General features: G+C 51.3%; 1 protein-coding gene across 1 annotated transcript in view; it reads right to left on the reverse strand.

The window, feature by feature from the left end:
- GABBR2 (gamma-aminobutyric acid type B receptor subunit 2) overlaps positions 1 to 27436 on the reverse strand; it is a 336043-nt gene that overhangs the window by 61606 nt on the left and 247001 nt on the right. The window contains exons 9-11 of the mRNA XM_032860690.1: positions 19137 to 19217; positions 15621 to 15771; positions 12726 to 12858 (exon numbers count right to left, since the gene is read on the reverse strand). Coding sequence (XP_032716581.1) covers positions 12726 to 12858; positions 15621 to 15771; positions 19137 to 19217 — 365 coding nt within the window. The remainder of the gene's footprint in view (positions 1 to 12725; positions 12859 to 15620; positions 15772 to 19136; positions 19218 to 27436) is intronic.

Below are 27436 nucleotides of genomic sequence, written 5' to 3' on the forward strand. Positions count from 1 at the left end.
CAGGACTCAGCCAGAGCTGGCCCCAGGGACACCTTGTCGGCAGCCGCAGCCAGGCCAGCTCTAAGCCATGGCAGAGGCTGTTCAGTTGGGGAGGAAGGCTATAGGAGAAGCGCCATGAGCTTCCTAATCCCACTAGGGGCCTATCTCCTCGGGCCTTTGGAGAGAAGCAAATGTTGCCAGGGTCCTACCATCCAGCCCCATCTGCCATGGTTGCTGTGTGGTTCCCACTGTACTGTACGACCCCAGAGTCTGGATACACAGCACCAGGCCAGCCTGGCCCCTGAGCCCACCCTTGGACCTGAGGTTCCTGCTCAGGACTAAGGCCCTATCTGGCTTTCACCTGTTCCCCATGATTAAATGTCTCCTGATTTCCAGCCCTGGGCTGGTGACTGTCAGGCTGGACTCCTGCGGGCTGGGATGGCTGCCACCCTCTGTTAGGTCACGGGGGCATCCTGGATGCAGATTCCCTGCCACACTGCCATCAGGGCCAGCCCCCAGCCTCTCCAGATTCTGCCCTCACCTGCTGGCCTGGATACCCTCCCAAACCGAGGAGACTCGCCTAGCTCCATGCTGCGTGGCGCTGAGTCCTAGGGCCTCCCGCTCACTGGGGTGAGAAAGCCGTGTGGCTGTGAACTTCTGTTCTGGGCTTTGGTCTTTCCTCTGCTCTCCCTCAGCTCTGTTGCGCTAAGTTCACTTGGAATAATCCCCACCTGTCTCCGCTGAATCCAGCCGGAAGGTGAATGGTGTAGGAAAAAGAGGGAGACACCCACACAGGTGGGGCCCTTTGTGTCCAGAGGAATCGGACACAGCAGGTGTGCCTGACCACAGCAGGCCCTTCCAGCCCAGGGTGCCTCAGCCCATGTAGAAGTTTCCAGAAATGCTCCCAGCTGAATTCCTGCATGGAGAACCTTCACTCTGCCCTTCTAGCAGCTTAGTTCTCTAGCCTCCAGTTTGCAGAGACAGCACATGTCCCCTTTCCATTTGATCTGTGGAAGCGGGACCTGGCTGAGAAGGCGGCGAGGCCGGGCCCCTGAGGAAGGACAACAGCATCATCAGTTCTGAGCGACTGCTCAGAAACCCGGACGTGCCAGGTCTGAATGTTGATAGCGGGACAGGTGGAGACGTCACCTTTTCCTTCCGTTCTTTCTTTTTTTTTTTAGATTTCAAAAGTGAGGCTAAATCACACAGGCAAGAATGAATCACAGTATTTTGGAGAAGGCATCAGAGGGCCGTATTATTACCCACATTATAATCTAATAACGCGAGGAAAGTGAACAGAACAGGCGCGGCAGGAATAATAATGCCCAGTTATTGGGAATTTAGACCCGAGCTTAATCAGTGACCAGATCACAAATCCTGAGGCCGTCAGAGTTGCATAGGACCTTACAGATCGATCATTCATTCATTCATTCATTCACTCATTCATCTGTTTACTCGATAAGTATTATTAGGCACGAGGCTAAGTATATAAAGATAAAAACAACAAATACAACAATAACAAAACAGACTTTTTTTGTAGCCACTAGTTGAGTGAGAAAACCACTTTGCAGATGAAGAAGCTCAGAGACTCAGGGCATTTAAGACATTTCTCTGAACCACGGCACATATTCGCAGAGCTGCCTGGAACCCGACACCTTGTGTACCGCCCCAGAGCTCCCCGCCCCTGCTGCCTCCTCAGATAGAGGTTCCTACTCCGAAGCTGGTTCATCCACACCCTGGGGTCAGCTGTCAAAGGGACAGGACCCACGATGGCGGGGTGGGGGGGCAGATGACAGCCCGAGAACCCTCTCCTGGGCCATCTCCGCACCGTCTTAGCACTAACGGGTTGGCAGGACGGTAAGACAATGGCCTCCAAGAGCTTTGACCATATTCTCCTATCAGAAAAAACAACTTGAAACAGGAACACAAGGCCAAGGTGGACATTTGAAGAAGGAGGGTGGGGATGAAATTGTCTCATTTCATTTTTATGTGGCCGAAAGAGCTCTCTGATCTTGGGTAGAAGTGTCAATCCTCAGTGTTCTTGGAGTTGGCTTGTTTTCTTTGAAGTAATCATTTTTGGGCCACTTGCCTGTTTCTGTAAGGCTAAATTCATGAAGACTCAGTATTATAGGGGCGCCTGGGTGGGTTAAGCCTCTGCCTTTGGCTCAGGTCATGATCTCAGAGTCCTGGGATCGAGGCCAACATCGGGCTCTCTGCTCAGCAGGGAGCCTGCTTCCCCCTCTCTCTCTGCCTGCCTCTCTGCCTACTTGTGATCTCTCTCTGTCAAATAAATAAATAAAATCTTAAAAAAAAAGACTCAATACTATAAATTAGGTACACCTCAATAATACAAATCTAACCTGGCATCTGGAAATAGTGACACGTTGCCATAAGTGGAAAGCAAAGAATGGCTGAGGGGGGCTGGGTGGGAAAGGGTTAACAGACCAGGATCCCGACCCTGTCCATAGGAGGGCCTGCTGGGCTGGTGTCTGGGAACTTGGGTTTGGGGACAGTTCCTGCTGTTCCCTCAGTGATAAGAGTGACTCTTGACCTGAGCTGTTTGGGCCAACACCGTGGTTTACGCCGCATGCCTGCTTTCCTTCCGGGACCCTGGAATTTGGGTACCTGCTGAGTAGAGGAGGCCCTGGTGACCTGCCCCCAACAAAAATCCCAGACTCGGAGTCTCCAGTGAGCCTCCCTAGCGGATGGCGTTTCATACATATTGTCACCATTCACTGCTGGGGGATCCAGGGTGTCCCGTGGGATCCGCTGGCAGCAGTGCGTGGAAGCTCGAGCCTGGGTTCCTGCGGACTCTGCCTCCAGGGCCTTTACCCTCTGCAGATTCTGCTCTATGTTTTTTTCTCCGTAGTGAATCACTGCTGTGAGGACGAGCATGTGCTGAGACCTCCTAGGGAATCGCTGAGCTGGGGGTTGTCTTGGGGACCCTTGGCACAATGCCCCATTGCCATCCCATGTCATGGATTGACCAACCATGTGGCTGTCTGGAGAGTTCCTGCATCTGTCACTGGGCATTGCACCAGGGCTCCAGGGCCAGGCCAAGTACTACACCTTAGTAAAGCTGAATTTCCTTATATTTTTCTACATAAAAACAAAAAATAAATAAACGTAATCTTCCGCAAGACGATCTCAGTGGGTCACCTTGCCCACTGTGGTGTTCACATGCCATTTAAAGACAGCCCCGTGGACCAGGATGAAACAACACTGGAGGAAAGACGCCGAAAGCAGCACAACGGGACCCCCACCGGCAGAGCTGCTTGCCACTGGCAGAGCTTCCCGCCACCGGCTGGCTCGGCCCAGTGAGCGAGCGAGGCCTCTGCCAAAGGGATGCTACTCTCTTCCCACTCCACTATCTCTTTAAGCTGGAAATGAACCCTCTTTGCCTCTAAGGGCTCTCCCTGGATTATTATCCCCACTCTCAGGCGTCAACCACTTTCTCTTTGTTGACAAGTCCCTTATATCTTTCCCAGCTTCTGTCTCTTTCCTGAGCTCCAAACCTGCATATGCCACTGTCACCAGAGACCTAGGGGACACCTAGCTGTGCCATGAGACTTCATACTCCACAGCCAAAGCTGAGCCCACTGGCTCTTCCTCTGAACTGCTCCATTTCCTCCAGACTCAGGGAGTGGTGCCATTATCCACTCCATCCACTGTCACCCTAGTTAGGGACTGGGCGGTCCCCCTGGGGAATCCTCCCCACCGTCACTCTCCTTTTGAACCCCTAAGCCCGGCTTCTGCCACAATTTCTGCCCAGACCACGCTTTGCCCTTCCTTATGTCTGGGAGACGAGGCCCCAAGCCTGCACCTCCCGGGCTTTTTTGCTCTCCGGCTTTTGGCAGGACTTGGAAGCTTCCATCGGGAGACTGGAGGGTGCCAGGAGAGAGAAGATAGAGCGTGTGCTTCTTGCTGCCCATTGCTTCAGAGCTGTATCTCTGGCTGGGTCTGTTCACATGGCTCAGGCTCTCTCTGGGTTCTGGAAAACACTCCTCTCTAGCCCTTCCTGCCTAGGAGTAAAAGGGCTTCCTTTTACTGTGGTTACTAGCAACCTGTGGTTGCTAGTCCCCAAGTGTCTCGACCCCCGTGTCTGCTTCCTTAACCTTCTTGTACCCCAGGAGCTACTCCCTCCACTAGAGCCTCTCTGTGTGACCCACAGTGGCAAGCTCTGTGTCCTGCCAGGCTATGCCTGATGACCACCTTACTCCGTGTCTCCTGCTGGTTCATCCCCTCCTCTGTGTACTCCTGCTGCCATCCAGGTCAGACATGACGGGCAGAGGCTCTGGAGTAAGACAGACAGGGCTTTGAGTCCTGGCTTTGTCCCTTACTATCGACACAAACCCAGGCAGGTCATGTAACTCTTTGAGCCTTCATTTCCTCATCTGTGAAATGGGAACAGTGATGCATCTTTCTTCATAGAATGGTTGCAAGGATTAGATGCAAGAAGGTGTGTGAGGGGCTGAGGTTCTTAATCAAAGTCTGATTCTTGTTCCTGTGTTCCCTACCACCACTTGCTGGATCTGGGGAACCCCAGTTGCTCCTCCCACCTCTATCCTCACCTCCTGCTCATCCATCCAACCCCACCCCTGGCCCCCTGGGGCTGTGCTCTAATGCAAATATAAGCAAGTCTCCTGGGTTTAAACCCTTCATTGGCCCCACTGAACAATCAGGTTAGACTCAGATTCTTGGCAGGTGAAGCCCCTTTCCTGCTACCCCCATGGGGCACTTCACACCTAAGTGATCCCACCCACGCCGCTGAATGCCCCCCATCCCTACTGCTCTGGCTCATGCTCTGGGCCTGCCACCAGCTGTTCCCTCTACTCAGAATGCTGTTCCTCTCTCTGATCTCCTTCACAAATTCTTATTCTTAGTTGTCCTCTGAAATCCAAACTCGTGAGCCCCCTCCTCTGAGAAGCCCTCCCAGACCTCGAAGGGAGATCAAGGCCGCCTACTCCTTGAGACTTGTACCCTCATGCACATTTCTGCTATGCCAGCCAGCCTGAGATGACGTCTATCTGATGACCTGGCCACCTCTCCCACCAGATGGTGCTGCGGGGAGGGAGGGCCTACAGTGCTTGCCTTTCAGTCTCTGGGGCCAGCCCTGGGTGGGGAGGGGGATGACCCACCTTAGGAGGTAATGAGCTCTTTATCACCAGAAATGTACCTGAGCCAAGCACAGGAAAGGAAGACCACAGAGGGAACTGGAGCATTTGATGGCAAAAAAGGTTGAGTTCATGGCATCTGTGGTCCCTTCTACACAAACAAAGTATGCTATTGGGTAGTGAGATCCCCATCACTCCACATATTCAAACAGAGTTCCCCTGTAGGAACACTCTAGGGGCATCTCCTGCACCGAGCCATTTCCTGCACTTCCTTGGTGATGCCATGGGTAACTCCCTTCTGTGTGTCTCTATGAGGCCAAAGAAACCAGAAGGTTCTGAGGGGCTCTAGGGTTCTGTTTCCACTATGTCACCCCAATACAAGTCTCTTCTGATTCATCAATACAAGACAAACAGCTACTTCGCTTTTTCTCCCAAAGTCTTAAACGTATTTTCTCTTCTGACGGTAAGGTCTTTCTTTCCTCCCCTCAGTGGCCACCCCCTCCGCACACTGCCTTGAACACACACATCCGTGAGGCAGGGAGAACTTGAGGCAGGCGATGCCCATATCAGTCTCAGCTATGAAAATGGCAAAAACAATTAGACACATCTCTAAATGGAAAGGAAAATCTACGCCCAGAACAATTCTGCTCAGCTGCTTATTCAGCTGATTTCGGGAAGGTCTGCCTGGCAGAGGGACGAGCTTTCATTGCTCTCTGGGGACTGGTGGGCAAATGGACATGCAGGTTCTGAGAGACAACTGGGACTCCCGTGCTCTGGGCCTCCTGTCATGACAGAGGCCTCTGGGCCCCAGGCCGGGAAGGCAGATGGCAGGGAAGCTCTGGGGGGTGGTTGGACACTGGGGAGCAAGATGATTTTCTATAGTCCAGAGAGGTTCTAAAAATTTTGTGTTTCACTCTGACCATTCACGCCAGGCAATCAATAGTGAGAAGGTAGGGAAAGAAGGCCCAGACTGTCCAAAAGCAAGACCTGTACATCTGTACATCTGTACATCTTCCTGGGGCAAGGGGTGAGATGTGGTGTGTGTCCTGAGGCAATAAGCATTTGAAGAACACCTTTTATAAACTGCCCTAGAAGACCCTCACCCCTTTCCCCAGACCCCCTCCGTCAGGGCATTCAATATCCCTAATGGGAGTTATTTTTTTACCTGCATCTTTCCATCTACACTGCCAGCTTCCTGGGGGCAGTGGTCTGTGCAGTCCAGCCATGTGCCCCCAGGGCCGTGGTATACACTAAGTGCCTGGGTGGTGCTGCAGCCTCTCCAAGACCCTAGATGGCTCCAGCAGGCCCTGGCAGCTCAGCTCCAGTGTCTATGGCTGCCTCCCTCCTCTGGTCTGAACCTGCCAGGGGAGGCCACCCTCAGACACTGTGGGCATCCCGTGGCCCAGCCTTCCAGCCACCTTCTGAAATCACAAAGCATTCTACCATGGCCAGATGCAAAAGCACAGGATCGCAGGCTGAGATAGCCCCTCAACCCCATTCTTTTATCAGGTTATCTCTCAATTGCCTCCAAAAGAAATCCCCAGGCAAGAAACGTCAGAAACATTTATGGCCTTTTAACTCAAAGCCATCACTAATTCTTCCTAGACTTGAACTTCCTGGGAGGCCAGGTGAGTGATCCCAGGTTGCCTTTGCCTTTTGAGTCAGAGTCAGAAAATCCTCGCATCCCGGGAGGGCTAGAAGAGGGTGTCCTTACCCTCAGTCCCGGGCCTGTTTCCCCCCACCCCATCCTTCCCAGACACTTCCCATCCTGAAATCATTCATAAATCTCTTGTGGGCAGCGTGGATGGCTGGGAGCACACTTCGGGACCCAGAGTTCAACCTTGCCTCCCGTGATGGGGCTGCTCTGCTTCCAGACATTATTGGGGGGGTGTGTGGCAGGAGCCCCTTTCCTCCCCAACTTGATCCTCAAAGGACAAGGTCTCTGATGCTTCCATTTCTCTTCCATAACCAGTCTCCAAGGGACAAACACAGAAATAAAGCAGGGTTCTGACCTTGACCTTTGTACTCTGGGTGTAGTCTGGGGGCTTGTTAGAGATGCAACAACCAGAGCTCCTGAGTCAGAATCCGCATTCACTGCGCTCCCCCCCTCCCAAAGGTGATTCACGTGCACATGGAGGGGCACGATGGGTGCAGGTAGAAGACAGGGTGGTGGTTATCCTTCAGGGGGGTGTGGATGGCAACTGGAGGAGGACAGGTAGCATTTCCGGGATGCTAGCAATGGTTTGTTTCCTGATAAGGATGCTGGATTCACAGCTGAGTTCGGTTCGGGAAAATTCACTGAGCTTAACACTTATTATATGTGTGTGAATGGGGAAGTGTGTATACTTTAATAAAAAGTTAAAAAAAAAAAAGGAATCAGGGTTGTTAGTGAGTAGAGGCAGCTGGGAGCTGTATAGCTAGGCCACGCTCCTCTGAGCTGCCAGGAGGGCTGCCAACGCCTGCGGACTTGCGTGGGAGCGCCCTGAGTCCCACCTGCCTCGCTCTTACCTTGCCTGCCTGCCCGCCCGAGGACCCTTTCAGCTCTGAGGGTGACCGAGGGACAGCAGCTTGGCTTTGACTTCGGGCCTGAGTTTGTCCCTACCCCAGTTCTAGTGGAGCAAGGCCACATAAGGCCAGAAATTGCCACGGACGTACCTCCCTCCAATCAACCGGCATCAAGACCACTTTCCAGGCTCTTCTCCATCCCAAGTTCACAAGAGACGCTTTATCAGCGTCTCTCTGAGCAGTGTCCACAGGGGAACACCAGAATCCAGACATAATCCCATCATTCATAATGATAACGGCTAACATTCATTGAATCTTATTGGGAGGCAGGCACTAAATGCTTTGCGTAGACGATGCTACTGAATCCTTATGTCCATTTTACAGAGGAGTAAATTAAAGGTCAGAGGCATTAAGTAACCTGAAGTCACACGGCAGGGAAATAGGGTAGTTAGCATTTGAACACGAAACAGTCTGACTAATTCTCTTATGTGCTAGGTATTCTGAAGTGTTTGGGGACACATCAAAAACAAATGAATAAATTTATGAAAACCAGTGAATTATGCACCTTAAAAGGGTGAATTTTATGGTATGTGAATGATATCTCACATTTTAAAAATATGAATGGACAAATTTGGGGGATAAATGTTGACCAAGTCCCTAAGAATTTGGTGGACCTGTTTCTTTTGTACGAACCAGCGAACAACAAATACACACACACACACACACACACACACACATATACACATATGTATATATATATATATATATTTCTTTTTAAAAAATATTTTATTTATTTATTTGACACAGAGAGAGATCACAAGTAGGCAGAGAGGCAGGCAGAGAGAGAGGGGGAAGCAGGCTCCCCGCTGAGCAGAGAGCCCGATGTGGGGCTCGATCCCAGGACCCTGGGATCATGACCCGAGCCGAAGGCAGAGGCTTAACCCACCAAGCCACCCAGGCGCCCCTATATATATATTTCTTAAAAAACAAAACGTCTCAGACACCTCTGTAGTCCAACAGGCCTAGTCCCAAGCTTCAGTCCTGCCGCCTAGCCACATGTGGCGGAGTTTTGGTTTTCTCTCATGTCACGTGGGGACGGTGAACCTTGCCTTGTCAGGATTGCGGGGATTAGAAGGGACGTGTGCATGGGGCAGCAGGGTTGGCCTTGTGAATCAGAGCAGAGAGCAATGAGTTTCAGGAGGGCACAGGCCTGGGGAGTCACCATGGGGCTGCTGATGGCCTCCACCCCCAGTGAGGCTCCGAGAGTCCCCGAAGCTGTTGGGACCTTGGTTGGGATCTGAGGCCCACCTGGGTCTCCCCCTCCCTGCAGAATCCCTTCTCGCCACCCCCACGCTCATGCTGGGGGTTCTCCCTAGGCTTCTACAAGAAACGCAAGCGCCTTTTCTCTCCCCCCACCCACCTTACTCCCTTCTCTGGGCTGCCAGGAGCTGGGATTCCTGAGCCAGGTCAGCGAGTCCTCCCACACCCAGCCCCCTCCGGGCACGGGGGCTCGGGGCCGGGCCCAGCACTGTCCTTGCAGGCAGCTCCCTGCCCACAGGGGCCACGTTGCTATGGTGATTCCACTACCCACACAGCGTCCAGGGAGACAGCATTGTAGAGCTGGAGCTGTTTGCAAGACTTGCTGACACCGGCTGGGAGGATTCCTGAAAGGGTCAGAGGGAGTAGGGGGATGGGAACTAAGGTGTGTGCGTGCACGCGTGTGTGCGCTCTCACGCATGCGAGTGAGTGCTTGCACGTGCAGCCACCCCCGTCCAAGTTACAATGGCCCTCCCCAGCAGAGCTACAGCCCCTAGGGAGGCGTAATCTCATGACGGTCATAGGTTTCTTCCCCAGGTGGTTGATCACGGTTTAACACTGTGTTTCGTTTCCATATTGAAACGAAAAGGAAAAAGGAACGGGCATTGACAGAGCAGCAGGACAGACCGAACTGTGACTTCTATCGCTCCGCACCTGAAGCCGGCTCCACGTTTCCTGCCTTGCCCTTTGTCCTGTGAAAAGTGCCTCTGGAACACAGAGCAGGGCACCTTGCTCAGAACTGCAACCGGGAGAGAGCTGCCTACCCACTGTGCCCCGTGCTCCCGGCGCCTCACCGCCAGCCTCTCAGCCCACACCACTGCTGTGCACGGGGCTTGTTATGCTCATTTCACAGATGGAAAAACCGAGCCTTGGAGAAGCTAAGTCACGGGCCACAGTCAGGGGCCAATACATGTAGGGGTGGGAGTCCCTATGGAAGACCTGTGTCCGCTGAACTAGCAGGCCCTTCTTCCTTCTTCTCCCAGCTCCGTGGCTGCTTACCGGTGGGCGGCTCGTTTGACCCAGAGAGACCAGAACCCGAAGCACCAGGTCAGCTAAAGGAGCCCAGCCCTCTTGGTTAGCAGGGGGAGCACAACCCAAACTGCCCTCACTGGGGACTGGCATTTAGGCTCTAAATTCAGGAGCATTCCCATCCCCTTCCTGAGCGATATGGGGAATTATTAACCAGATGACCCCGGTCCTAGCCCACGTGCACATTTGTGCTGACCCAGTTCAGTCCAGAGGAGTCAATCCGTGCCTCTCCCCCACAGTCATGAATGTGGGCTCCCCTCGGCAGAGCCTGCGAAATAGCGCTGACTGCCAATAAATGAATCCTCGGGGACGGTGAGAACCGGGGCCTAACATCTCCCGAGCCCTCGTGTTCGGAGCTAATGCTGATTTGTAAAGTGCTTTATGATTTATTCATACCGCCTTGCCAGGCTTCCCAGGACAACCTTCCCCTCACACAAATGAGCGCGACTCCCAGAACAGAATGTCAGGCTTCATTAAAGGAAAAGAAACCCGGGTGTGGGGGATGTCCCCCTGCCTTTTTTTTTTTTTTTCTTTTTGCTCCCTAGCTTACGTCACCCAGCATTTGCAGGACTCAGGTCCAAGTCGAGAAGGCACCTGTGCAGGAACGGCCTCTGGCCCCTGAGCAGGGTAAGAGGTCAGCACCTTCTTCCTGGGAGGAAGAGACCCTCTGTGCACTGAAACTCAGGCCAGTGGAGGCGCTGCAGCAGGTGACCGAAGCCGGGCAGAGAGGCGCCCCAGGAGCGGGTGGGGTGGGGCTCTGCTCCCTGATTCTTGGCTGGGAGATCAAGGGGGACCCCTCAGCTCCCAGGGGGTACCACTGAGGCATTAGAGCTGTGTAAAGTACCATTCACCCCACTGGCCCCTGATACCATTTTCATTATTGGTTTAATCATGGTCTCCTCAAACTTGGGTGAGAGAGGTGTCCCCAGGCACAGAGGGAAGAAGGAAATCCCCGCTCTCCTCACTGAGCTTCTTCTGGGGGCGTCAGGAGCAGCCCCTTCCTGTGGCCTCACCCCTGCCCAGGAAAATTGCCCTTAAACACACCGGCATCCATGAAATTGCAAGGGCACAAAAGTCAAAATTCATGCTGAGCAGAAATGCAGGGGACTTGAATGTGAGGGACCTAAGGGTCTTCACAGCATCCCTAAAATGAGCAAGACTCCCACAAGCCACGGTCACCATCCTTGTGCCAATGGGTCACACCTGCAAGTGAACACACCACTAAGCCACACCCACAGGGACTTTGGTATAGCGCCGCATGCGTCTTCGACGCTCCCTGTCCTCTAGAGCATCAGGGCTCAACCATCCACTTCTCAAATGGAACCTTTCGGACAGAGAAAACAGTCTGTGGTCATCTCACTTGCTAGGCAATTCACAATGAAGTTACTGGTAACTCAAACAATTTCTCGATGCTGTGTGAGCGGCGACAGTCTGATCGAATCATCTGCAGGACTCAGGTGGGGGCACTGTCACGTACAGCATGAGATTTGGGGAGCTCCCATTCTTTCCACATGCTGTCTCAGGGCGCAGGGACCAGATGAGGAAGAAAGAGGTCCTCCCCTCTGTATGCTCCCTCCATGCCAGTTTGCAACCTGTGAGTGTCCAGTAGTGGGCGACACTGAGACACTGAGACCAAGTATGCTCTAAAAGAGACTGTGAAAAAGGGCCCACGTAGCTCTCAACACCTTACAAGAAAACACCAACAACAGAAGAGTTGCTTTCGATTAATCTGGCCGACACAGATTCTTTGGCCATCCCTTCTAGCTCTGGTCCTCCAGGCTAGAATTGGATGAATAATCACTTTGGGGACAATGCAGAGACCCAAATGGCTAAACCCAGTTTTGAGAGATCACAGTAGTCAAAGTCCAGAAATAAATCCCAACTGAGCATTCTCCTCTGAAATAGCGAGCCAACGATACATTCCACTGAGAGTGAGTTCCACACCATTATAAACGGCTACTGCACGAACTCTTGTAGGAAAAACCACCGCCGCCACCGCCACCAAGGAGGCAGCGAATGTCTAGAACATGGTAGTTAATTTTCAAAATAGGATTTCTAAAATATAGTTAATAAATTATACTGTTTTGGGCTTCCTTAAGTACATGTATTCTCAGTGGGGGGGGGATATAGTTCCCAAGGGGGCAAACATTGGTTTTTAAATGGGAAAATATTACTCTTTCATGTATAAACTATAAGATTTACATACAGTATATAAACAAATGTACAGTATATCTTCAGTATTAAATTTTCATGAGGAGATAATTATTAAAGTCTAAAAAGGCTTCTTAGGGGGGCAATAAGGAAAAAGATGGGTTGAGAAACACTGCTTAAATAGAAAAGAGTAGCTCTGATTTTTTCTATTTGACTCAAAGTCACACACACAGACACCTCTTACACTAGTCTGTAATAGTTCTTGAGATATGCAGGCAGATTTATTCCTTCTTACGCGATCCTGACCCTGACCCTGACCCCAGGTATGGATCCTTTTCTGGTTGGTAGTTTTCCTCCCTTGCTTTTATAGGCTACCCGGCCATTTCTCTGGGGGCTGTCTTCTAGCGGTGGCCTCTTAAATAAATCCATTATCTTAATTTTATAGGCAATAGTGAAGTTCATCCTGGTCTGAAAGCAACAATATACTGTGCTGTTGGAACTGCATGAATGAGCTGTCTTTTGCCAGTTCACATATTTTCATTCATTTCTGGGCTTGAATCTGTGTTTTTGAGGATGGGAAACCAAGAAAACCTTATATCTTATACCCTGGGAAGATGCAGAATGACTTACGGTGCAAAGTGTTTCAAAGGTCTTTTCAGACACAAAGGATCCATCAAGGCCGAAGAGGAATATCGATGCATAGGAGAGCATCCCTCCGAGGATAATGAGGTTGTTCATGTACGGACTGGACATCTTTATCAGTCTGTCAAGAGAAGGACGACCGTTAACAGAACTGTTAATGCCGTTATTCCTCCAGCAAACATTCCCTGAATGCCTACTAGGTGTACAGTGTTGCCACGGCTGGAGGAGAGAGAAACGTAAGCCCGGGTTTCCTCCACTTCCCACAACTGCTGTCCCAGGCTGTGCACCTGCTAGGGGCTGCACCTAGAAGGACCCAGAAGGACCCTGGAAGCTATCTGATGCTACTGGTGGATTTTTCCTCTATCGAGTTCATCTGTCATTTCCCTAGAGGAAAGCTTGTAGCACCAGCTTTTTCAACCATTCATTTTCAGTTTACACAAACACATTATTAAGGCAACGGGTCTTTCTTTCCTCTGGGGCTGAAAAGAGAGGCTAAACCTAGAGACTTCTACACTTAAGCTCAGCAGCCTTAAGGGAAGAGGGAGAGGAGGGGGAGAAGGCCACACCACTCTTCGCCTTGCCAAGTGGGGCCGGCCCAGGAGGTCTACAGGGCTGCTGAGGAAGTGTGGTCACCAGGGCGTAGGTGAGCATTTGCTTTGGCTGTCCGAAGCTGCCACGGTCTTGTGCGCCAAGGGGTCTCATGCCTAGTCTTTAGGTGATAAAAATGGACAACGGAGTCCCCATCCCCAGCCTTCCCCTGTCTTCACCAGGCTGCCGGGGGCAATCTTTACACTCCCATACTCTACATGCTTGTCTCTGGCCTTCTGCAGGAATTCCGCTTTGGCCCCCAGCTGCCCGGCAAGCCAGGCCTGACCGAGACCAGTGCCCAGCTGGAATTCACCCTCACAAGTGCCTGGCTACCCCAGCACAATCCACGGGGTCTATCTTGGGTTTTGAGGCACCCCCCACCCAGTCCAGGTGCTTTTTTGCAGATCGTAATTATGGTCAATTGTTCCCTGAACATTTTCTTTTACACTCTGCCATTTTACGAATCCTTTCACATTTAAAAAATGCAATGTGTCCAAGTGGAAGAGAGATAAAAAGCCTGGTGTAAATTATGGATCACATGCGGACTTTGAGCAGAGAGCATGAGTTGGGGCCTCCCCCCAGAGGTGCACCCCTGGCCGGCCATTGGGCCCAGAGGAGTCTCCTCATGAGTAAAATGGGAGCACAGACCACACTGCCCAGGGCATGTGGGCAGCTCATACAAGGCTGGATTCCTGGAGGTCCTTTTGCAAACCACAGACTACTGAGGCCCCTTCATCCTTATTGCCATGGGAAGCTGGGGAAGGGGGAGGGCCAGGAGGCGGGGTGGTTACTAGAGGAAAAGAACCTTAACAAATGGGTAGAACTTAGAGACATAAAAGTGAGGGGAACTTGGAACTACTGTGACATTTCTTATTTCTTTCAGATTTTTTAATCTGCAAAGCCAGTCAAAAAATTCACATAGCTGCCAGTCTACTGGAAGAGTAACAGTAATTTTCCACAGGAGGCCAGAACAGTGTAATTAAAGAATTAAAGGAGTCTAGTCTTACCATAGGGGCAACTTGCTGTTAAGATAGGTATTTTGGAAGCTTGTAGAAAGGGAGTCTAATATTAATTGAGAACTGATTCCGGGCCCAGGCCTTGCACCAAATGCTAAGGGGCATAGTCATGAGCTAAGGTTTGTACAGAGTAGGCAAAACTTTCTTGAATTTTTTTGTGGCAGCATATGTGTTACTAATGTATAGAAAATAAACAGGTGAATAAAACTCCTTTTTTTCTTCGGGAAATAGGTTTGACTAATCAAAATCAAAAACAACAAAGAAATAGAGAGTCTCCAAGTTCTTTCTTTGCAAACAGGAAGAGAAGAAAGAAAACAACCCCATTCTCTGTGGAATGAGACTTGCTCCTGGCAGCCAGGAAGGTCACACAGTGTGGCTTCTGGGCTCGATGTCACCAAGGCTGTGCCCCTGGTGCCTCTCTCTGAGCCCCTGCTCAGTGGCTCCCCAGCAACCCAGGGAGCTGGGTCCAGGGGTTTGCTCTGGGAACCACAGAAGCTGGTTGTGCTCAGTGAACACCACCGCCTATGCGGTGGCCTGTTCTACCCACGACAGACCAGAATAACTCAGGCTGTGAGCTTCTCTCCTCCAGAGAGTGAAGAGCGTATGTGGTAAAAAAGAAATCAAAGCCAGAAACCCAGGGGACATGTTCAGCCACACACAGTAGTGTGGCCTCGGACAGCGGTCCTCTCTCTGTCACTGGGATTCTGTACTCTCTTCTGTGAATCAGGGGGAGTTGTTTGAGGGTCCCAGTGAGAATGATGTGAGAGAGGAGCTTCTCGGGCTGTAAATACTGCCCCGGACCGGGGCGGGGGTGCCCCTTCCTGAACTCAGTGACTACCTCAGACACTGCTTCCCCAGGACACTGTGGGAGAAGCCAAGACTCTGGGGAAGTCCCGCCTCTGTATTTTTCCTCCTGGACAGGTAGAAAGTGCGGGGGCATAGCCAAAGTTCTGAGGAGGCCAGCGACTCAGACCCTTGGAGTTTATTTAACCCATCCCTCCTGTGCAACCCGCAGCCCTGCCTCTCTCTCTCTCTCTGTGTGTATGTGTGTGTGTGTGTGTGTGTGTGGTGGGCACACGTGTTTGTGCATGGCTGTGCACATATGTACATTACATAGAACATCTAATCACATCCCAGGGACCGAACAACCACTTTAGAAAATCGTCCCGAAAACATCTCCCGTGCCCCTGGTGCATTGATCACGTGATGCTCCTACACTTGATCCATGAGGTTTGTCGATCGGAATGCATCATCCAAGAGGAGGGTGTGAGGGGCTTACTTCTGATTCCGATTCTTGATGTTGAAGAAGAGGAACGCGCTGGCCATGATCATCCCCAGGATGGTGAGGGCAGAGAGGATGCTGTAGAGAGGTAGGGAGATCTTCCGGAGCTGCTCCAGGATGATGGTCTTGTCTTTTGGTGGTTCGGATCCTAGAATGTCGAGGAACAGACGTCAGCGGAGCCTGGTGCATGGTCAGGAGAACATCTCGGCCGGCAGGTCTTGCCATCTGACACCTATGCACAACCTCCGAGCAGGACACAGCTACTGGATAAGAGAGCCCCAGTGGCTGGCCAGTCTACTGGCAGGAAGCCTCAGCTAGGACTTACTTCTTTCTCTAAATAGAATCAATAAGGAATTTGTGATGCATTTAATAGCCATTAAAAGACTAGAATTTGATTTGGTCTAATTACCCTGTTGAAAAACCATTCCCATTTGTCCCCATAGGTAACAGCAGCTCGGAAAGCACACAGCTGGACACTGTGAGTGGGACCCACTGGGTGCCACTGGGGGCGAGGAGCCTGGCTTGGGCTCTCAAGGTCTCTGCTCTGACACATGATAATGACCACCCTCAATAGGTCAGACGTCTTGCCTGTCAGTTTCACCGAGACGTAGATGTCTCTGGGCATGGGTTTTCTGCCTCAAGGTCATTATGTTACAAAAGCTCTTTCTGGTTTTCCATTTTCATAAGCCTCACTAACTGTGGGAGGCAGAAGCTATTGGCATGCCTCCCCTTCCCTGTTGTGCCAGGACTGGACCAGAACTGTGGGATTCCATTTCTCTATGTGACTGCAGAGCTGTCCCTGCTCATTCTCCAAGGGCACCGGGAACCTAGGGGAGCCCTGAGGGCCTCAGAGAAAACTCATGTTTCTGGTCACTGGCAAAACTGTATCCAGGCTGGCTTGGGAGGAGGGCTGTAGGCACTCGTCCCACCTCACCTCACTTCTTATAAATCCCTTTCCTCTCAGCTGCTATTTCAAGTCAGGCTTCTGCTGCGGAACTGTGGAATTACTGGGGCTTTTTTTCTCTGGTAGGGAAAGTGGAGAGCCCGGGGAGCCCCAGGCAGGGGTCATGGAGACCCACTATAGCTATGCCCTGGGGGCCAACCTGGGTCACACCTCCATTCCCAGGAGACAAGCAGAGGATGGGCAGGTGAGACAGCAGGGATGGAGATCCCCCTCCCTGAACATCTGTGTTTCAAAAACTCTCCTAGCAAGTTCAGATGTGTTTGGAAATATTCAGGGGATAAGAAGAGTTCGAACCATCAAAGTAGGGAAGTTGCCGGGTTTGAAAACAGCTGGGAACCTGCTGGCATGGTTAAATGTAAAAGTTTCAAGCAATTCCATGTAAAGGAATATTTTTAAGGAGTGGCTTCAGGGCTGAAAGTCAGGGCAAACGCAGACACAAGGTGGATGAAGTAACATCATTTCTTGCTTCTAGAAGTGAAAGCTCCTCATGTGAATCCTTCTTCCTCCATTCTTCCATTTTCCTCCCCACCGGACCCCCCCACCCCCAAGAGAACCTCTGGCTGCATCAGGTTAGCTCAAGTGTCTTCTGGTTCCCAAACACTGTTTGGGAACTGGCTGGGAACAAGCCCCTCTCTGGGCATTGAGAAAATGGCTGAGGGTTGGACCAATGGGTCCACGACAAGTATGACCACTCGCTGTTCACATAGAAACAACGTCAGGAAACTGACCACATCTCCTCTTCCTTACCCTACCTCCCCTCCCCCCAAAATGGTGCCTTCACGCACAATGTACCTTAACTAAGATGTTTCGGAAGTCACTCGGTAATGACTTATCAGAAGCATCCGCAGTGACCACCTTGAGTTTTCTTTCCTGCTCCTCACCCTGCCCATTCACTCGTTACTTGTCTGTTCTACACTATTCCATCATCCATCACTATACCTTCATTCGTCATCATTAACGATGACCAGTCATCCTTAATGATCACTTTCTACCTGTCATGTCTGGTGTTGGGCACCAGTGATTCAAAGTCAACCAAGACACAGCCCCTGTCCTCAAGGAACTTACACACTAGACATGTAAAAAGAAAAAGGCAGTAAGAAGCAATCATGTTTACTGAATGCTTACGATGGGTTAAGCCCTTTATAGAGATTTTCTCATTTAATTCATCCAACAGCCTCACAGGGAGAGAAGATTACTTCTGTTTTACAGACAGGCAACCGTTTTCTAAGAGCTAAGTGACTTTTATGGATAGTAAGTGGCAAAGCCGGCAGGATTTGAACCCAGACCTGCCTAACTGAGTCCTGTGCTCTAACTATCATGCAAACTGCCTCCAAAGGCAGGGTCCAGGTGGCTGATAACATCAGGCACAGAGAGGCCTGAGCCTGAAGCAGACACAAGAGTGCAGTTCTCCCTGACGGAGTCTGGAAAGGCTACAGACGGGAGAGCTGGTCCTCAGAAGATGAACAATTGGCTGGCCACAAGGAAGCCACGGAGGAAAAGGCATTTTGGGCAGAGGAACCAGCAGGGGAAAAGGCACGGTGGTGTCCTGGCCTATTTGAGGAACTGTAAGCAGTTTGGCTGGGGAGATCTGAAAGAAGAGGCAGAGAAACAGGAAGGTCCTAAGCTGATTCAGTGGAGTGAGGCCTGCAGCTGAGCAATGGGGACGGGCAGGGCTCTGAGCAGAGGTGGAGAATCTTCAGCTTAGTGTGACGGGCAGGGCACCTTGGCTGCTGAGGGCAGAATGCATTTGCAGGAATTAAGATGGGTTCAACTCATCCACCACCCACCCATCCGTCTGTCCGTCCATCTATCCACCCACCCACCCCTACCTTATTGACTCATGTGCTCCCCCATTCATTCATTTATTCACACACCTAGTCATCCCCTTGATCAGTCACGTGTTTAGTTTCTCATCAAATATGAACCTTGAACATGTGTCAGACCCTGGCTGGCATCAGGGGTTTAAAGTCAGGGAGCTCATGGTCAAACGACCTAGAAATTGCCATGCAAAAGACAGTGACTATGGGGAAGGCAGAGACAAACACTGTGAAAGTTAGGCAGTGAACCATGAGCTCAGCTGGGGGCAAACAGGGAGGGCTGCACAGAAGAGGTGTCATTTGATCTCGTTCTAGAAGCTAAGGAGGATTTCTTCAGCAGAAGAGGAGGGAATGATTTTCAGGAAGACCAGCAGGTGGACAGGATTTATTACGAACCCAAACAAGTCACTTCTCACAGGAGCAGACAGAGCTAGACTACCTGGGTCACATTTAAACAGAGTTACTCCTGGCTATGGACTGGTTTAAATGCAGATGCCTGGGTAAGAGACAGTACTCCATGCAAATTTCAGTGACCCATCCCAGGAGCTAGAACCCAGCTCCCATGTGAGTGATGGGGACTCTGTGCTCAGTGAGTATATGTGTTGAGACAAAAGGAGGTTCCCTCTTCCCTAGGAAACGAAGGACTCTGAGCTTATCTCCAACCCTTAGACAGTATCTGACCTTGGGAGAAACAGAGCAGGCCTCCTCCTATGAGAAGCCCACCTGTCTTACCTTGGAACCTGATAGTGTCGTTGATGATCTCCAGTGTGTCGGCCACAGCGTTGTACTCTCCCACCTTCACCTCCCTGCTGTCTGCGGGGAGCAAGAGACAGTGGCTGGAATTCATTGTTTATGCACCACACCCTGTGCATCATGCAATACGTGCCCTCCATAATACCCACCACTATAAATAAAAATTAAAAAAAGAAAAAGGAAAAAAAAAAAGGAAGAAAAAAAAAGAGAGAGAGAGTGGCCGGTTAGATGGAGTCCCACGCCTGTGGATGGCTGCTGCCGTCCCAGCTCTTGCGCTGGCTATGTTCTCATACACTTTCCTTTGCCCCAGGGCCTTTTCCAGGTAGAATCGGAAAACCTGCGATGGATCTGGGGTGGGACAGACGCCCTCCTACACCATCTCATCCACTGGTTATCCCCCTCTTTGCTGTGTACCTCGTGGATGGGGGCCCACTCCCCTCTTAACTGGACTTTCTGTCTGTTACCAAGTCCTTCCTGGTCATTGAGCTGAATGGTCTCTTTGTAACTTTCCCCTGGTATCTGGCTCTATCATCTAGGGCCACACAGACAGCTTCTGCTCCCTCTGCTCCAAGACAGTCCTAGAGACTTGAAGACCTCAATCATTCCCCCGGTGCCAGTCCCCAACGTCCTCTTACAGAATATCATTTCTATTCTGCCCCCTCCAGGTCCCTTCTTGGGCCACATCATACAATGTCACTGTGTCTGAGAGAGTGTAGACTGAAGGACTGACCAACATATTTCTTTAGGCAGGACCTTGGTCAGCAGCAAATACAGGGGATTATCCCCTCCTTCATTTTGCACATTATATTCCTATTAATGCATTCCGAGGTGGAGTTAGCATTAGCTAAGCCTAACGTGCTCATGGGTCATGAGGATGGAGATGTCCTTGGGTCTGGATACAGGGGAGAGGTCTGGGCTGGGAAGAGAGCTGGGGCCATCGGCATGTAAACTGGGAGTTGAAGCAGGGGGCAGGAAGGAGATCCCTTGGGATAGTGTCAAGGAGGGGAGAGGACCCAGGGCAGAATCCTGGGGAGTGCCAACCTCTCCCTGGGGGTGGGGGTTGGGTGGGGCAAGGATGCTGCAAGGAGACTGGGAAGGACTGGCCAGGGTGCCAGGAGCAGGATGGAAGGAGAGAGTGGGCATCATGGGAGTCAAGGAAAGGGACAATTTCACAATGGAGCTGGCCAGCTGTGTCAGATGTCACTAAGAGACTAGAAAAACAAGGCCCTTAAGCAAGGGGTCAGTGGATTTGATGTGTGGGGGGACTAGTGACCACAGACAAAGCAGGTCTGGGGAAACAAGACCAAAGGCAAGGGGTGTGAAACTAGAGGGTAAAGCCACCAGGGCCAAACAGGCTTCGACAGGGCTGGGAGGGGGAGGGGAGAACCACCGAGCCTTGACAGTGTGCCTGGATCTGTGCTAGGAACTTTCTGTGCCTTTTCTTGTTCAGTTCTCACTGCTGTGGCTGGCGGTTTCAGTGCCACTGTACAGACGAGGAAACTGAGGTCAGCAGGTGGTGCCTGGGCCGCCAGCTGCCCCACCGATTTTAAGAGCAGAGCCTGGCCTCAAACCCGGGATGTCTCCCGAAGCCCATGCTCCTCACCAACATGGGGCTGCCTCAAATGGGATCGCTGAGCAGTGACAGTCCCTTCCAAGCTGCCGCCTCCACAGGCCAAGGGTGCCTCCAGTGTGTTAACTAGAGAGTGTCCTGCCCACATGCCCACCCGCAGGGCAAGCGGATCCCCGGAGATGCAGATGCTGGGCCTGCAAATGCCCAGAGGTTATCGAGTGACACAGCTGCAGGAATTCCAAACGTGCCCCCAGAGGAACTGCTGGCTGGCTGGGGCTCCTGCTCTAAGTGAATTTCTTTGCAGAAATGCAGATGCGCCGCTGATCCCTTATCAACATTCAGGAAGCAGAACAGGGAATCCCATAGGCCACACTTCTGCCTGTGTTCCTTGGATGGTGGTGTGGAAAACAGGAGTGTAAAAGTCATTTCCTTCTCCCCTCCTCCCCACCATAATGGTCTCCCTGCCCCCGTGCAGGTGGTGTCGCTTGCCTGGGTCACAGCTCCTAAATGTCACATTAGCAGAATCTGCTGGGAGCTCCAGCATCCCTGCTCTGGCCTTTTGAAGTCCTCAGCCCCAGTCAGCTCCTGCCACTCAGAGGAGGAAGCCGTGATTTATTTATCTGGCGTGGGGAGGCAGCTCATGAAATATGCAGGCTGATTGGAACAAATCACCAGGAACCGGGAAGTGATGTGGCTGGCACCCCACTGTGCCCCCAGCCACACAGCCTGTCCCCCTGACTCATACACCCTGATGGACTGTCCCGTGGCACCGGGACTGCCTACTGGCTGGGGCGCACATCCTCGGCTTCCCAAGACAGCCGTCATCACCACGGTCCCTCCCTGAGCGTGCTCACAAGTGCTGCCCATGTTCTTGCATTGAAGGTCTTGGCAAACCGTGAACTGGGCATGACTGGCCCCCGTCTGTAGATGAGGGAGGAGCCTCATGGCAGTTGAGCAAACACTCAGAGCCATGCGCAGGCAGCAGCCAAGTGGGCTCCTGAAGTGGGCTCTGAACTCAGCCCGCTTTCACCACCCATGCTGAACACCTCTGTTCGGCCCACACTTATGGAGTGCCTACTGCATGCCATGCCCAGCCCCAGGTACTTCCCCATAAAGAATCCCTCAAAAGCATCAGTGTGGGTGGTGGAAGATGAAGTTCTGTTCTCATCCTTGACCAAGGTGGCCTTGGACATCTGGGCGCTGAGGAATGCTGCTGCTAAATCCCTCATCACTCACTCACTCACTCATTCATTCATTCATTTATTCAACAAACATTGTCTGGGTGCCTATTAATCTGCCAGGCTCCGGGCTAAAGATACAAAGATCCAAAAAAAAAAAAATCATAATCTCTGACATTGTAGTTTAGAGACTCTCCCAGCCCCTACCAGGCAGATAAAATTATTCTCATTTGCAGGTACTTTTTCCCTCCAGCTTGCCCTTTGTTAGCAGGTGGCTGTAGCCGGAAAATAGGAAGTTTCTAAGTGGCCACGAGGATTAAAGAGGAGAATATAGGCAGTTTCTGGCTTACAGACGGTAACGGTAAGTGTTCGATAAATTGTAGTTGGCCTCATGATAAAAGCAACTGAGCTATTTGCTAGGTCCCCAAATACTCCCTAGGTTTGTTTGTTTGTTTGTTTGTTTTTTACTGCCATCGTTTCCCCATAACAATCCCTCTGCTTGGAAAGTGGCTTTCCCCTCCCTCTACCAACATGGCCCAATCCTACATCCACCTCTTCCAGGAAGCCTTCCCTGAGTACTGCTCCCCTCTGAGCCCATCAGTTGCTGTGGGCTGAGGGCTGGGTAACAGCTCCTGGTGCTGGAGCTGTGTCCTACGTGTGCCAAGGCCTTATGATTATTACCAGACGTTAGTTCCTAGGTGGGACCTGAAGGCTTGCTTCTGGTGTCCCTAGGTAGCATCGAGTCTTATCCCCCATCCTAGGACCCCTCCTGTATCTGAAAGTAGAAAGATGGGGTCCTCTGTGTTCTTCCATGGCCCAGCCGGTGGTGACCATGATAGGCACCCAACACTCACTGCTTAACTCTTGGGTTCCTTGTTAACTCGCAAACAATGTTAACCATCCAATGGATATGGACTGGGCCTTGCAGACTGTGGGCCAGGGGACAGACTAGAAAGACCCACCAGGGGGTGGGTGTGGACAAAGGACTTGAGCAGAGGGCTGCCTCCTTGCCCCACAACTCTGGGGCAGCTTGCCACTCACTGTCTGGCCCTGAACAGACCATCCCTTTCTCTGGGCCTCAGTTTCTCCATCGGCAAACTGCACAGAAGGGCTTCCAGCGGTTCTCAGCCCTGGCGGGCATTAGTATCACCTGGGAACTGCTGGAAAATACATATGTCGGAGTCCTAATATGGACCCATTCTATTTGAACCTCTGGGGGGTTGAGGGGTAGGTTCTGGGCAGTATTTTCAAAATATTTTCAAAATACTTAGGGGACCTAAGCCCACCCTGATGAACAGCCAGGGTTGAGAACCGCTAGATTTGACTGAAGGCCCTTCAGTGCTGACGCTTTCTGTGCTAAGAGGCTAAAAATAGTGTGGGACAGAGAGGCTCTCTCCCGCAGAACAATATGCTGCTTTCTCGTTGTGGGGCAAAAAGAAGGGTTCTCTTTCAAAAGCGCATTCTTTATTTCAAGTTTTAGATTTGGATGATATGTAAAGGAAATAGGTCCTATTGGTGAAAATTAGGCTGCCAAAAAAAGTCCAGTCTGAAAATATTCACTGGCGGTGGGCCTGAGAGCATCCACGAGACGGCTGGGAAATCGCTTCCGTCAGTGATTCTGTCTCCTTCTGGGACTGCATCCCGGCGGGGGGTGGGGGCGTGGGGCGGGGAGCCAGTGACAGGGTCACCGACCTCCTGCACTAGCGGGGTGCCCATAGCCTGCTACATGGGTTCTATTCCCCTCCCTCCTAACTGTCCATTTTTCCTCAGCTAGCTCTAGATCATAACGGAGGGAGGTATATGTGGTCTTTAAAGTTTAATGGTTACAAATAGATAGACTCCACGTGTGACTCTGAGATCTAACACACAGCATGGTCTTGACCCAACAAAAATACAAAATGCTGGGCAGTCACTCCACTCTAGGCCCCCCAACAAAATCCCAAACTTGAGGAGAAGGAAGAGCTCTGGCGGGTAGACTGGACCCTTGGAGCTCGTCTCGGCTTTGCCGTGACCTCAGTGAGGAGCCCCCAGGAAGCCCCGGTGTCTGCCTGGGCCTTGTTAAAGCGAGCGGCCTGGACAGGGCGATCTCTGTGGCCAACGCCTCTCGTTTGACAATTCTGCAAGTGCTTTGAAAACCTGCCTCAGGGGTCCTGCATGTGCCTGGGGGCCACACGCCACATGGATGCCCGCTCCTGGTGGTTCTTCAGAGGTGGGAATGTGGCAGTCACGGGCTTTGATTCTGCTCTTCTCCGCGTCGCCAGCCCTTCTTCAGGAGTGATCCCCGCTCTGGTCACTGCCTGTGGGCAGGCCCCAGAGGGTGACTCTCCTGTCATCGGGTGAGGAGCAGAGCTGAGCAGCACTCCTGGGACTGAATCCCGCACACCGTCTTCTCTGTCTCCATAAACAATATGTCACTGTCACGTTTGTAACAAATTAACATCATTGACCTTTGTTTGGGAATTTTTAACAGGCCAAGTGGACACTGGCCAGAGGGCTTGGGAATATAATAACCTTGCTAAGGGCAGATTTGTCTATTGACTTAGGTGAACCAGGCCAGAAGCAAAAGCTAAGTATCTGGGGGTACGCAGGACACACATAAACACAACAGATTATTTGCATCTAGAGCGCCTTTTGTCTCTTCTTCTTGGCTAACTTCCCACTGGCCCTTCAGAATCCCAAACTCAGGAATAGGAAAGAAAACTCAGATGCTGCCTCTCCCAGGTAGCTTTCCTAGAAACTGCCATGCAGAACCAATTGTCTCTCTCTGAATGCCCATATCATGTGTCTCACCCACTCAGGGTCCTGTGTCTTTTCCCCCCTGGACTAGGAGCTCTCTGGGAGAAGGGGCTGCATCTTACCCAGCCCAGCACCCTCTGTGCCCCATCAGGCCCTGGCATGCAGGTGCCAGGAAATGACTCTTAAGAAACTTCAAAAGCCCAAAGCATGGGGGGAGGAAGAGGAATTTATCCACATTGAAATTAAGAACTTCTGTTCAACAAGGACTTTAAGTCTATAGACAAGTGACTGAGTGGGAGAAGGTATTTGCAAAGCCTAAAGGTAAAAGGGGACTACTATTTGGAGTACATAAGGAGGATCGCTTCTCGGCCTTATGGCTAAGATCAAGTATGGAGTATATAAGGAACTCTAGCCAATCAACAAGGAGAAGACAGTACCCTCAAAATAAAAGTGGTCAAAGGAACAGAAAGATCAACAAATGGCTGACAAGCCCAGGAAAAAATACCCAAACCTTGTTAGTAATCAGAGAAATGATATTTAAGACTACTGATATTACTTTATACCTTTAGACTGGCAAACAATGAGCAAGCTGGGGCCTTAAGTATTGGTGGGAGAAGGGACATAAGAATCCCCATGCTGGTGGCAGTGGAGACAGGTGTGGGCACTGAAAGAGCCACCTGGCAGGTCACAGGCATGTGCAGTGTTCACACACCTTCCCATCCAACAGTTCTGCTCCCGGGCATTTGTCCTAAAGAAATGCTCAGCTGGGTTCGTAAGGGACAAGTACAAGGACACTCATTATTTCTATAGGTAGGGAGTTGAAAGGGACCTGGGTATCTGTCACTGGGAGAGTGGGTGGGTAAAGCATGATCAGTGCAAGGCATGGCTCAGATGTATACACAGGAACATGGAAGCATCTCGAAAAAAACAAAGCACTGGGTGGGGGTGGGGAGAGAAAGAAATAGAAGAAGATATACAATCCAGCTGCACTGACAGAAATCAAAATATATGCATACGAAACAACAATCCACCTTCTGTAAGGACAAACCAACATAATACATGCCTTAAACGCTAACAGTGTTGGCCTTTCTCTGCAGGATGAGAGCAAATGCTTGCGAGAGGGCAGAGACAATCAAGAGGGGCTTTCCTGGGCCAGTGATGACATTGTCTCATGAAATGAGGAGAGTGAAATGTATACTAAGGAAGTAAGGTGGTACTTCTCTCAAGAAATTCTGGTGGGGGGGTGCGGATCTGGGGTTATGATCATTAGTGACCAGGAGAGGAGCAGGAAGCCCACAGTTGCCATGCCCTTCTCTGTGCTAGTCACTGAACCATTTGTAGCTTCATGTCATGGAATTCTCACCATCCCTCAAAAAAAGTGACAAAGAAAGTGATCCCCTTTAATTTTACTACTTTAAACTGAATGCTGAAATGGTGGCCTTAGAGAGATCAAGCCACAGCACCTAGCTAGTAAGGAAGAGACATGCCTGCTTCAAAGCTCATGTACTTCAAAGCTCATTTACATGCAAGGAGATGAGTTCCCCGTCACTGGAGGCATTCAAGGAGAGGTAATGTTTCAAAAGAGAGTCATGGCTCCCTTCAACATGGAGATTCTATGGCTCAATGAAACACAAGGTCTGCTAGCTAATTCTGTCATTCAGTCTACTTTCCTTGGGCTCTCTGAAACATAAGCCCTCGATCATGAAGGCTGGGAAGTGTCGGGGTCAGGCTCCCAGCCTCAAAGAGCCCACGTACACCTGCGTCCTTCCATTCCTGCTGAACCACAACCCTGCCAGGGTTTCCCGCAGTTCAGTGGCCTGTCTCCTCTCTTAATTACATCAAGTCGCAAGGCCGTCGGGCTACCTGGCTTTTCCAGACCTATGGCCAGGTGAAGGGAGCAACAAAACACGCCTTGACCTCGACAGAAGGAAAAGGACATTAAAAACCGGTCTCGAGCATCTCAAACTAGGGTCAGACTAGCTCCAAAAGTTTTCTAGTCGGTTCTGGGAAATCATCTTCCTGCTTTTATAGACCCTGGCACTTGGCCAGAGAAATTATGAGGTCCCTGGAGGGCAGGGACTGTATCTTATTCAACTTGGCTTCCCTCAGAGGACTTGGTAGAGCGCCTGGCAGATGCTCAGGAAATGTGCACTGAATAGAACCGTATCTGTTACCCCAAAGACCAAACGGTGATTAATGTCTGCAAACGATGGGGAGTGGGGGAGACAAGCCCACAGTTCACTAGGTACCTGCTGAATGGCAATCGTGCCGTTGGAGCGACGGAAGACCCCGTGCCTTCCAGTCAGGTGCCGGAATAGAAAAGTCCGAAGTCTGAGCCCTCTCGGTGGCATAGAAGCCATGCGGAACGCAAGCACATTATAGCTCGCCGAGATGCTGACAAACGGGCCTAATGAAGGCAGGGCCGGCGAGCGGTTGAGCGCGCAGATGCTGAGAGCTCCAGAAGCGTAGCACAAACAAGGCTCTAATCATGGCTTCGCTCAACTTCCTTCCCTGCTGCAAATTCTGAACCGTGTTTAGACTTCGGCAGGAACATGGATTCTTTCTTCTCTTGAGGGGAAGAAAAGAAGCCAATTCCCTGGCATTCATGCTCACGGACACGTGGTTTAATGGGAGTCAGTGCCGGCAGAGGTGGAGGGGTGAGGGGAGCTGAAGGTGGAATCGGGAGCGGTTTAGGCCTTGGCCCTAATTCGCCCTAGGTGTGTGGCCAACAGGATGCGAATGCCTGCTTCTGACCACAGGTGGGTCACTCAGAATTGCACCCGAGACAAGAGTAG

The sequence above is a fragment of the Lontra canadensis genome, unplaced genomic scaffold (assembly GCF_010015895.1).
Source record: "Lontra canadensis isolate GAN:19392208 unplaced genomic scaffold, GSC_riverotter_1.0 scaffold19, whole genome shotgun sequence".
Classification (NCBI taxonomy): Eukaryota; Metazoa; Chordata; class Mammalia; order Carnivora; family Mustelidae; genus Lontra; species Lontra canadensis.